This window comes from Melanerpes formicivorus, unplaced genomic scaffold, assembly GCF_026170545.1.
Source record: "Melanerpes formicivorus ecotype bairdi unplaced genomic scaffold, bMelFor1.0.p_v2 SCAF_16, whole genome shotgun sequence".
Taxonomy (NCBI): Eukaryota; Metazoa; Chordata; class Aves; order Piciformes; family Picidae; genus Melanerpes; species Melanerpes formicivorus.
In genome coordinates this window covers 7,513,615-7,525,799 of record NW_027142368.1, presented here as the reverse complement: position 1 = coordinate 7,525,799, position 12,185 = coordinate 7,513,615, and the positions used below count along the sequence as shown (strand labels likewise).

General features: G+C 38.4%; 1 protein-coding gene across 9 annotated transcripts in view; it reads left to right on the top strand.

Annotated features, from left to right (window-relative positions):
- Positions 1-12,185, top strand: part of MICAL2 (microtubule associated monooxygenase, calponin and LIM domain containing 2) — a 118,860-nt gene that overhangs the window by 49,437 nt on the left and 57,238 nt on the right. For 6 of the 9 annotated variants that reach the window (XM_068147964.1, XM_068147963.1, XM_068147962.1 and 3 more), the window contains exons 10-20: positions 205-331; positions 528-618; positions 716-863; positions 2,683-2,882; positions 3,081-3,193; positions 6,896-6,967; positions 7,551-7,700; positions 8,824-8,925; positions 10,343-10,561; positions 10,769-10,870; positions 11,491-11,622. In XM_068147964.1, the coding sequence (XP_068004065.1) occupies positions 205-331; positions 528-618; positions 716-863; positions 2,683-2,882; positions 3,081-3,193; positions 6,896-6,967; positions 7,551-7,700; positions 8,824-8,925; positions 10,343-10,561; positions 10,769-10,870; positions 11,491-11,622 (1,456 nt within the window). Of the gene's footprint in view, positions 1-204; positions 332-527; positions 619-715; positions 864-2,682; positions 2,883-3,080; positions 3,194-6,895; positions 6,975-7,550; positions 7,701-8,823; positions 8,926-10,342; positions 10,562-10,768; positions 10,871-11,490; positions 11,623-12,185 lie in introns of those variants that run through there. The other 3 variants (XM_068147965.1, XM_068147966.1, XM_068147970.1) reach the window with 3 other exon arrangements.

Here is a 12,185-nt window from a genome sequence, read left to right as displayed (position 1 = left end):
TTTTTGTTGTCCTTTTTCTGTCTGGCATCCTTCTGCTGAATGGAGATAAGAAATGGGATGGATGCTCTATGCATTTGGTGAATAACCCATGTCCTGACTGAATCGAAATAAAGTGCGGGTAGCTGCAAAAACTAAAATACTCTTTATATAAACTGATTCAAATAAATACCTCTTGCATCTCTTTATTTTTTTTTTCTCTGTAAGGGAGAGCATTTATCGACTCTTGCCTCAGACTACCCCTGAAAATATTAATAAGAACTTTGACCAGTATACCATTGACCCAGGAACAAGATACCCAAACTTGAACTCAAGCTGTGTTCGACCTCACCAGGTCAGTACTTGAAAAGCTTACTTGTGAAATCACAGTTCACTTTTTTTGTCCAGTAGGAATAGTATGTAAAGAAAACTTTGGGGAGACTTCCTAATTTAGATCCAACTGTTGATAAAATTAACCTAGAAAGAAAACTATCTTTTTTTCCATTTTCAAGCAATTTTTATATTATTCTGCCAATTACTTTTACTTGTAGGTGAGACAGTTATATGTTACCAGTGAGTTACAACAATGTCCACTTGAAAGAGTAAGCTCCATTAGAAGATCAGTGAATCTCTCAAGACACGGTACGTGACATCTCATGTTTGCTCTGGCTTAGTATTTGGGAGCTTATGAGCATACAAAAACTGATGAAAATATATTTGCCCTCCACTGTAACTGCAGAGTCAGATATTCGTCCTAACAAGCTTTTGACCTGGTGTCAGAAACAGACAGAGGGGTACCGTAATGTTAATGTCACAGACCTGACTACCTCCTGGAAAAGTGGCCTTGCCTTGTGTGCAATTATCCATCGCTTCAGACCTGACCTCATGTAAGTGACATCTTAGGGTTTTTTGAGAGTAGAATATATGAAGCATTTACCAAAGTACAGTGTCAGACCAACCAGCACAACACTGACATTCTACAGTTCCCTTCTCTTGCTGTTTTTTGCAAGAAGTGCACACTGTTGCCAGGTTTGGGGGATGGGAGGGTGGAGTTGTTTATGCTTTGTTTTTCATGTGTCTTCTTGCATGCCTTTTAAAATTAAATGTATAAGTTTTCAAAGAGCTAGGAAGGCTTTGAACCTTATGACTTAGGATCATTTGTGGGCATCACATGGCTATTTAAAACAAAAATTGCAGTGTTTGGAGAATGTGGGATTTGCATTCCCAGTCCCCTAGAGGCAGGTTTTTAGCGTACATTTAAAACCACAGCCATAATAGCATGGTCATGAGTTGCAGAAATACCTAGATGAGATTTAAATGACCCATCCTCAGTGTGTTGTTGTGGTGGCTGTGACAGTCATGTAGGGAAATGCTGGGCCATGATGATGTGTGGGAGATGGTGGTTACGCACAGCGCTCTGTCCAGAAGAGCCCAGTGCCCTTATGCATGGGATACACAATAAGGGTTGGCCCTTGAAAATTAACTGCTTTAGGAATTGCATGTAAGCCAGCATTCCCCCTTTGACAGCATTTCTGGGGTCTTAACCCCCTACAAAGCACAATCTTTATGCATGAATGTTTTGTAAGCTTCCTCAGTTAGATACAAGAGAGTCACTATATAACAGGTGTCAGGAAATGGCAATTGCTGGCACCCAGTTACTGAGCCTGTTTGCTGCAGTCTATTGTGGGGTGGCTCTTCTGTCTTCTCCCCACTCTCCAAAATGCAGTCAATGCTTTCTGTTGTCTTCCTACACAGACGTAGGAGTCACAAATAAATTATTGTCTTTTAAAACCTCCCTTTGTTGTGAATAAATGAAGTGATTGAGCTCTTTTATGAGGTGTGGTAAGTTGGAAAAAGTAAGAGTGATACCCAGGGTGCTTGTTTGTACAGCTTTGCCAGAGGAAGATAGAATTTATTTTTTTTTGCCTTGGGTTAGCTTAAAAACATGAGAATTATGGATGGTTTTGTGGATGTAAGAGGGGAAGAGTGTGTAGATAGCAAAGCAATCTTTACTGTCTGTAGAAAGCAAGTCTCTTAAGCACTGCTCTCTCTAGAAAGTTCATAGATGTATCATCCTAAGCTAACAGACCTCCTGCTGTTTAATTAACATTGTGTCCAGATCTTTTTGCCTTTTGGTATAAAATGAGACTGCTGAAGGATTTGGCCAGGTGAGAGACAGCCGGCAGTGGCTGCTGGCAGGATTAGGACGGAGGGCTGCCTGCAGCCCCCTGGTCTAGATATAAGCTAAGTGTATGGGAGGGAAAGAGAGAAACTCTTTGTGGGTGCAAAAACTCACATGGTTTAAGAGGAGAAAGAAACTGCCCTGCCTGGAGCTTTGTAATTTATTCACATGTTTGTTTTAATCGTGAACTTTGGAAGCTGTTCAAGGGATCAGAGTCTTAGAATAGGTTCCATAGAAAATGGATTAGCAAATGGATAATGCAGTTCCAGATGTGTGATGTACTGATTTAGGGCACTGCTAAATCCGGTTATGACACGGACAGGAGGTCCTCATTCAAACTGTCTGGTGCCTTAAGAAATGTGGTGCTTGTGTGTGTGCATACATGTTACATGTTTGTTTCATGAAACAGTAGCCTAAATGTCATGGTGCTGTTTTGCACCTCTCTGGTGAGCAGGGAGCACTATGTATTTCTGGAGGAGACAGTAGGCTAAATTGCCACTGATGCCAGTGTGTTGTCCCTGCAGTGACTTTGATGCTCTAAATGAAGAGGATGTTGTCAAAAACAATCAGCTGGCATTTGATATTGCGGAGCGGGAATTCGGGATTCCCCCTGTGACCACAGGGAAGGAGGTGGGGTCAGCCAGGGAGCCTGACAAGCTCAGCATGGTCATGTACCTCTCCAAGTTTTATGAACTGTTCAGGGGCACACCTCTGCAGGCAGTAGGTAAGCTGAACCTAGACCTTCCTAATTCTGTACTTTTGGGGAGTGTACATTGTATGTATTTACTTTTATTTGCCTGGGTCTCTTACACATAATTGCTACCAGAATTCAAATGGGAAGTTTTTGCTTTGTCAAAGTACTTTAAAAAATGATCTGAATAAATAGCCTAAGATTATTTTTTTTTTTTTTTTTTTGGAACAGATGCTGATGACAAGCAAAATGGAGAAAATGAAGATTTTTTCTCAGCAAAATCATCAAACTTCATCTTTAATAATTATATCAATTTAACTTTACCAAGAAAACGAATACCAAAGGTAGGTGGTGAAGGAAGCCTTGGCCACGATACCTTTCTCTTTTAAAAACATGAAAATAAACTGTTAGGTTTAGAGATAAGGGCTTTATATTATATATATAATATACATATATATGTATAATATTGTGTCCACTTTGTGTCAGCATTCTGTGTAGGTCAAAATGAGAGGAAAAAGGGAGAATGTTTTATTTGGTATGTTTCTAAGTTGCAGTCTTCAACTTGAAATATGTGAGATCTTGACTCCATATTCCCTTTTGTGGGCTATTTTTGGAAAATTTTCAGGGGTGGCTGTGCAACACTAGGTGCTAAGTCTTTTATGTTGGGGAGCTTTGACTTTGGCATTTTGTGTTTTGTTATTTGTTTGGTGGTTGTTTTAAGATGAGAAAGTCTGAAATTTTTCTGTGTTATTATCTACCATTAAGAAAAATAATGCAGTAGTTCTGGAGTTAACTATAAAGCCATAAGATTACCTACCAGTTCAAATAATCACTGGTATTCTCACGTGCTTATTGAACAGGAGAGAGTGCTGTTTTTTAGCGAGGGGTGATTTGAATAGTTTGTGAATGCTGTCAAGCTTCTGGAGGGAAGCTTTCAAACTCTTGTATGTATAAAGCCTACAACAGTGACAAACAGAGGGCAGCTTGACTAGCATGACTCTGTGGTAATGATCTCCTAGTCATACCCATATACTTTTCCTTCTGGTCACTTACTAATAAAAACTTATTGACATGCCTTGTTTATGTCCCTGCATGAAACACATCCATGCCCATACATGTTTCTTTTTAAAGACTCCAGGGCCTTGAGGTGTTATGGAGACCTGAGTTAATACTGTCTGGCATAGGACTGTGTGCAGTGAGAGTATTGTCTATACATTTCTAAATGGATTATAACTTCAAAGGTTTGGGATGATGTAATTTAAAAGCTAGTGAAATTACTCAGTAATAAACTGTTTCAGCTTCTTCCTATTCATTAACTTGGTCCTTTTCTGAGAGGAGACCTTGAGGATGGGCTTTGCTGTCACAGCCAAACCTACCTTCATTTTAATTTCGGTTTAAAGAGGGAGTGTCTGCACAATGTGGCTCAGAGAGCACTGTCTGATGTACAACTTGTGCAGATAAACCAGAACAAGTTAGACATCAAAATTAATTTAATGAATTTCACCAAAACTACTTAAACTTATGTGTTTTCTGAAACAGAGCTTAATACAAAACTGTTCCAGGTTTTGAGTTCACTGGGCTAGCCAGAACCTTTATCTGCTACAATGATTCTCTAGCTTGCTTTTTAATTTCCCCCCTTTTATTTATTTATTTATTTAAAGACAGATCTCCTTAATGCTTACCTGTATTGCTCCATTTACATCTATGCAGAGACTAAGTTTTGCTTTTAAGACTACAGGTTTCCTACTTCTGGAATTCTATGTCCTTAACAAAAATTCAGCTGTACACTTGCATGCTGCATTTTTCAGTATTTTAATATATTGCTTTTCAAAATTTGTTACCTTCTTAGTTTTGGTAGAAATGTGATTGGTTTATTCTTTATTTTTTTTCCCACCTGAAGAATTGTTCCAGAACTTCTAGATCTTTTCTAGACTGACTTAAATCTTGAATATTATCCACCCACAGACACATTTTCAGAATCTATGGACAGCCAGCTGCCCAGGATCTCTAATATCCTTGTTAGGAAATAACTTTTCCTTGGCATGCACACATACACAAAGCCAAATGACATGTTTCCCAGTTACAAATAGGCAAAATAAACATTGCTTTTTCTTGTCAATGACTTCTGTAGAAGAAAAATCTTTTGTGATCAGTGTTTTGTTTTTCCATGAGTTAGTTGCAGAAGTAAATAGACTTCTAGTAGTGGAGAGAGCTTTCCATTACTAAGCCATACAGCCCTCATGAAATAGCCTTCTGGCATAACAAGAGGTATAGTGCTTGGCACTACGTGAAAGCCTGAGGTGATTTTTCTTGACGACCTCGTTGATTTCACACTAGAGGGGTTATTTTCTGGAAGTGATTCCACCACCCCCACCCCCCCCCAATCAGCTTGGGGAACAGAACTGTGAAGACCTTTTTCTGTATAAGTCTTTGCAGTCCTGTCTGGGATGAGGTGTTAAACTAGGCATAAAGCACAGTGCTTGGTCAAGACAGAGACTTGTAGATGCTGTAACCCTCTGAAACTAGCTGGGAAATGAAGCTTCCTGGAAAACAACTGCTTTAGTTGAGAGTTTGGCTGTGGCATCAGTTTTGTGGTTCTTTCCCCCTGCAGAAAGTGGTGCTGAGCGTTACTCAGGTATGACAGTAGGAATGCACTTGCGTATCAGAGTCCAAACCCAACCAGGGTAATGAACTGTTGCTTACTAAACTTTCCATGCCATCTAGTTTGTTCTTTTTTTTGGCTGGAAGTGGGATCCTTATCTGGGGAGCAGGTTATGAGAGATCAGGAAGCAGGGGCCTGGAGCTGGTGTGATAGTAGCTGTTTTGGCAGCCTGTGCTGGGCTGGATCATGTTTTCCATTCTCCTATGAGTGTCAGCTGGGCTGGAGAGGAACTGAGATTTCCTGTGCTCCAGACTAATAAATGAATGGAGGTGTTTACACAATAAAGGGCATGGTCCTTTTTCTTGGAGTTCTGCTAGGCAGTGAATTTGTTTTGTCTTTCACTCTGTAACTATGTTCATGAAAGTCCTTTCTGTAAGACTTTTGAAAGGCAACAGCTTGTTTGCTCATTAAGACACATTCTGCTTTTATGTGGTACAGATTAATATGCAGAATATGTTGTGCTGTCATGTTGGCAGACTAATGACTATAGGTAGTGTACTAGGTTACCCAGAGCTTGTTCTTAAAAGACAATGAACCAAAGCATACAAAGTAATCAAAATATTATCATCTGATTCTTTTGGTGTTTGCCCAGAAGCTGTTTGGGATTACTTCTATTCACTGCATAATGACTTATTACAAACAGTCTCTATGTAGAAAGGAAGCCTGTCTTCTTTGATCTTTCTCTTAATTCTTTTTTTTATTATTATTTTTTATTTTGAGTTGACTGAGCACTCACTAAGTTACAGCATGGGCAAATGTAAAGAAGTGGAATGTAGTTTACTGTTTATAAAACATAACCTGACATTTATCAGACATAAAAAAACAAAACTCCATTGTACCAATTCCTCAAGACTGAATTTAATAAGAACCCTCAGAAATGTTTAAGCATTGACTATTTTGCAAGTTCATACAGACTATGCAGTATTATTTATAATTTGTATAATCTCAAGTTCAGTAAAACAAACATATGCACAGCCTGAGCATGAAATAGGTAGTTTGATAGCTTAAGTGCTGTAATTTAAAACCATACTGTCAGGAAGATGAACCTTAAAAGAGAGACAGACCATTAAGGCAGATACTAATTGCTCCACAAAAGGAGTCCTCATGATTTGCATGCAGATACCTACGTTAAGAGACATGTGGAGGCTGTAGTAAATTTGAGGGGTTTCCAGACTTTGTTACTTATGTGGAACCTAGTGTAGTCAAGACTGAGATTCAGAATACCTGTGACTGTGATACCTTTTTCTTCAAGATGTGCAAGCACTTTATGAATTATAAAGGCTTCAGTACTGACAGAGGAAAAGGTAATGAAAGCTATCATCCTGGGTTAATCTGCTAACTGCTGCAGTTATTCACTGAACTTGTTTTGGCTTTACTATTTCAGGGTGAAGGGAAAACAGAAGAAAAGGAAACTAACAAAAGACGTCGAAAAGGTCTTTTTGGTGTCTTCGAGGAGGTTGGTGGTCAGTGGTGTCCACATCTATCCAGTAACTTGATGAACACCATTATTGAGGAAGCAGTCAGGGAGCCAGGGTTTGGCATCTTGTACTTAGTGGGAGCAAAAAAGGCTCTCCCCTTAAACATCAAATATAGTGTGGTATGCACTGAAGAGATAGATACAAACATTTTTCAAGCACTTGAAGGGAGGATAGCATTATTTAAATTGCATTAGGGTTTTTTCTGACCTAAAAACACTTAAAGTATTTGGTTTATTATTTTTGTGGTGGTTTCACTTTTTTTTTTTTTTAAATCCTTTCCCCATTCAGTTAGTTAAACAAATTTTTGTTTGAATTGCAGCCTGGTTCCTAGCTGCTCTCTGCTACCTTTATTACCTCCACTTTATCATCAATTAATATTCCCTTTTTATCATACTCTGAGACCAAAGAAAATATTTTTTTGGTGACTTTTGCATGCTAAGTAGTCATGTTTAATATATTGTAGACTGTATTTCCTTTCACCCTTTGCTGATATGGATGTTATCTCTCTCTTTTGTGAGTGCCATAGGTACACTCAAGAAAAACATTGCTGTTTCCTTGCAGGCTTCAGGCTTTTCAAGCCAAGGGACAAATGCTGGGAAAGAACAAAGTGATGGCAGAGAAGGAAAGAACCAGAATAAAGTTAAATCAATGGCAACACAACTGTTGGCAAAGTTTGAAGGGAATGCTTCAAATGCAATTTTGCGGAGGCAGGTAGGTCATGGATGAACAGAGAAGTAATTTCTGAAATACAACTGTAGTCTCTCCTTGTGAACATGCTGCAGACTTCCAAGGGAAAAAAACTATCTGTTAGGTCTTGAGGTGGATTGTGTTCTCTTTTTGTCTTTCTTTTTTTGCATATGTGCTTTATGTGAAGCAAGGACATTCCTCTTAGTGAATAAACATGACTAATTCATGTTAATGTATTAGTATCTATTTTATTAATAAAGTGTACGGGAATTGCAATGTCCAGAGAACTTTGCAAGCTAGTGTATAGAATTATGGTGTTGTGTGGAAGTCTAAACTGGCTGCGTATGGTACTGCAGAAAGACTTTTTTTACCCTACATTCGGTGAATAAAGGACATATCTATCCAGTAGCATTTTTCTTTGCAAGAACTTGGGTAAGCATAAGAAAGAAACCTAATTTGTTGTGGGATGTGTCCAGCTGTCATTTCCATTCCTCAGGTAGGTATAATGAAATGTATTTGTACGTTCCACAGCATTGTCATGATTTGTTGTTAGTGTGATTAGTGGCGCTTTAAAAGTAATTCCATGCTGTCAAGATAAAATCACCCTTTAGCTAGTGAGATGGTTTGAGTCATCTGAGTCCTGAATTGTCATCCTAAAGATCTTGAGGGAAGGATGAGCAAGGTGGTGAGGTTTTGTTGAGGATGGTGGCGTTCTTAATTCTTTGTGCTTGTATCCATTTATTTACATATTTAAGTGTAGGCTTTAGAGAGATCAAGTGTCTTTCTCGGCCTGTGAGCCAGTATTGTTTGCACTCTACCTGGCTGCCTGTCAATGCCCTGAGCTTTCTGCATGCAACATGTGCAGAGGTCTCTTTGGCCATGTTGGAGGAAGCCACTATGCATTACCTTTTGATCATAAATTCTCTTAAAGAATATGGAGTGTTCTGAATGTTAAGTATATATTTGGTGGTAGAAGGGGTTAATGAAATGGGTAGGTGACAAAAATCTGCAAAATGTGTTATTAACTTCCATAGTAATGTCTTTAAAAGCAGCTTTTATTTCTTTCTGCCTCAAAAGATCCTTCAATTCTGCTTACTGTCTTCCTTTTATTTTTCCTTACTCTATAATTTTTAAAATGCTTTACAAGGAGCTAGATAGACCAGCCCTGCTCTCTTCTGACCCTCCTGTTAATCCTCGCTTTGCTAAACCTATGGACCCAGGCCTTCTTCCACCTCAACCAAAAAGGCAGGTAGGAACTCCTGGGTAGCACCTAACCCCACACCATTTCTTGTACTGCTGGGCACTCAATGCTACTGTGTAACTACAGAATATACAAATGATGTTTAACCAAATGAGAAAACTATTGTGGAGGAAAAAAATAAAACCACAGGTGTTGATTTCTGTGTTATCACATCTAGACTCCAAATCATATAATTGCACAGCTACTTACAACATGGGAGAAAACTACAGCAGTACCTGAAAATTTGTCTGTGCATGTACTCAATCCTTTGGGTTGTTGTAACGAATAAGGGATTTTCCACTCTGAGAAACCTGGTCAAAATATCTAAGATAAAAGCTTGAGCACTGAAAAGCTGATGTTGATGCCCAGGTTTTTGGTGTTTTTTTTTTTTTCATTTAAGCAGAACTTGTGACAGGAATGTTTGCTGAAATCTCTCTTGCAACATCAGAGACAGATGGGGCAGAACTCTTTTTTAATATATTGCTTAAACTTTTCTGTTGGTACTTCCAATGAAAACAGGCTGATATCAAATAATATTGGCATTCACTACTGTAGAGTTTTAAATGGAAGTAAATATCCCACAGTGGCATTTCAGAAGTAGTCTGCAGTGACATGAGATCTGCGTTGCTTGTGGAAATGCACAGAACAGCATAATGAAAAACATGGATTCCTCAATTGTGTTGAGGAATTGTTGGTTTAAAGGTGGTTATGCTATCCTGAGACATCAGGAGCAGACTGCATATTGATTTGGATTAGGTTTTTGAAATTTTTAATTCTGAGAAATTTGGAAAGTTTCTGTATTCATTTGAATTGGACAGATAAACTGAAGCAGAAAACTGTCAGGAAAAGACCAGCTGAGAGGTCAGTTTTAAGACTGAATTTGATAAAACTGAACCAGTTTAAATGTTTCTTTTACTTCAAAAGCAGTTTTGTATGAAGATTCAAATTTGGAGACCTATTCTGAACTCCTTGGAAAATATTTTTAATCTGAAATAAAATACATTAAGTGTGTTGAATTTTATTGACATGGGTCAGACTAGGTCTAGAATTATGTGAAAAACTACTGTTGATATTCTCACTATTTGATTCTAAGTTTAGTTTCAGGCAGGTGCGATGCTAAGAAACTTGCAAAACCTTTGCTGAAAGCCTCACGTGTAGTGTCTTACTCTTCTGCACTGACGTTATTAATGAAAACACCAGTGTAAAGAAGGACATCAAAAGCTGCCTAAGTCATGCAGGGCTGATTTATTTCAGTGCATGGACACAGGCGTTGGTGATGCAGCAGACTGTGCAAAGAGTGATCTGGGAACATTTTATTTCTAGTTTGGTGCATGATTGTTCTGCGCTTCTGAAATCATCCTTAAAAGCTGCATATACTGCATGGTAGTGCAGAAAGCAAAATTTTTTCACTTCAAGTGTTTCCCAGTTTCAGGTGGTAGCTAGGAGTGAACACGAGGTCAGGGAACCCAAACAGTCTTTAAATGGTTCTGATCATATGGCCAGGAGAGCAAAGACTGTACAAAAAGCAGATACCCAGCCCAGTCTGTCAGAAACCTCTGAAAATCTCGCATCTGCCTGTTCTGCTGCCTTTGTACTTTCTGGAGTGCTTGAGCGTCTTCAGCACCTGGAGGAAAAAATAAAACAGGTGATGAGCAATTTCTTTTCCTTTCTGTCTCATAGCTGCATATGTTAATCTGTATTTTCCTCTGGATATGCTAGCCTTTCCTGTTGACTTTAGATTATATTAAGACTATAAAAAGTCTTTCTGTAAATGTTCTGTATCCTGATGATGTGTGTGGCATTAACTGAGATCTTTCTTTTCTTGGCTTTCCTTCACTGGCTTTTATTGCAGAAAAGAGCCCAGACCATAGCAAATAGGGAATTCCATAAAAAGAACATTAAAGAGAAAGCAGCACATCTTGCCTCAATGTTTGGATACATGGAGTTTCCAAAGGTGAATATTAGGTTTTGCACCTAAAGATGTGCAGAGTTAGAAGATGTACAAGAATTCATGTGGGGGGAAAATGGCAGTGGTTTGAACTTTCCTTTTATTTTGGGTGGATCTGAAAAGTAAGGTAGAATTCACTGAGACCGGTAAGAAGTTTTGTTTAAATACTGTCATGATTTAATTGAGGTAAAACAATCTTAATCATAAAACTAGTCACAGTTCTTTAGGATGAAGGTGTTGGAAGGAGGAAGGGTGTTAGAATAAACTGTCTTGTGCTTAAGAGTGCACATTGGTAGCTCACAATTTTCAATGAATTGATGAGCAGCAGCAATTAGTGCAATGTAGAGTTTCTTATGTTTCCTTATGCTTTCTCCCAGCACTATCTTACCTTATTGCCAACTATATTTAATTTTAAATGAGAACTGAAACTAAGTACAACAATAGCATTTGCCATGGAAGTTTTGCTATAGTGATTTCCGTGGCTCCTTACTGTGCAGACATAGGGGAAGAAAGCTGGAGTGTAGTTGCTGTCTTTCTATTTTTTTGATGCATGACTGGAATTACTCTCTTAACCTGTGCTAACATTACTGTGTGTTGGATAACTTTCCTGTTTCTGCTTTACACAGAATAAGCTACCTACTAAAGGCTTACCTCATTCTCAGCTCCCAACTCCCTCTTGCCCTCTACCTCATGATTCAGCTGCTGCCTCTTCTCCATCATCTGTCAGTTCAGCTTCTCCTGCTGTTCCTTCTAGACAGGTACTCTAACAGACTTTATTTTTTTTTTCCTGTAAAATGCAAACTTGTGCTATAGCTGCTTCAGAAATGGCTTGAATGGATCTGTTCTATAGGTGATATATCATATTTGAGTCAAACTTCACTTTGTTCACTGCTGTTAATTCTGCATATTTGTAAGAGTAAAAGTCATTTAAAATAGCTTGGAGATAAAACTGAAGAACAAAGAAAACAGTTAACATTTTTGCATCAGTTCTGAAAAATTTTGCTGATTATTACAAATGTTCTGTTGTTGGATAATGCTGCAGGCAACCTAACAGAGGAAGAGGTTCACATTATATAGCTAACTGGTCTTTATGGGATCAATTAGTTGTTCATGGGTGGTATTTGTGTTTCTTTTCATAAGAATGTTGGTTCAGACTGCAAGGGAGAGCCTGCATAATAATGTCTGAGAATTGTACGAGCACTTGTCAGTGCAGACATTTTATTACTGTTTTTATTTTGTTTGGTTATTTGTACTTCAACTTCTTTCTGCTGGAATACAGTTCCTTGTAACAGCAAATGTTAGAGAGGAAACAGATCTTCAG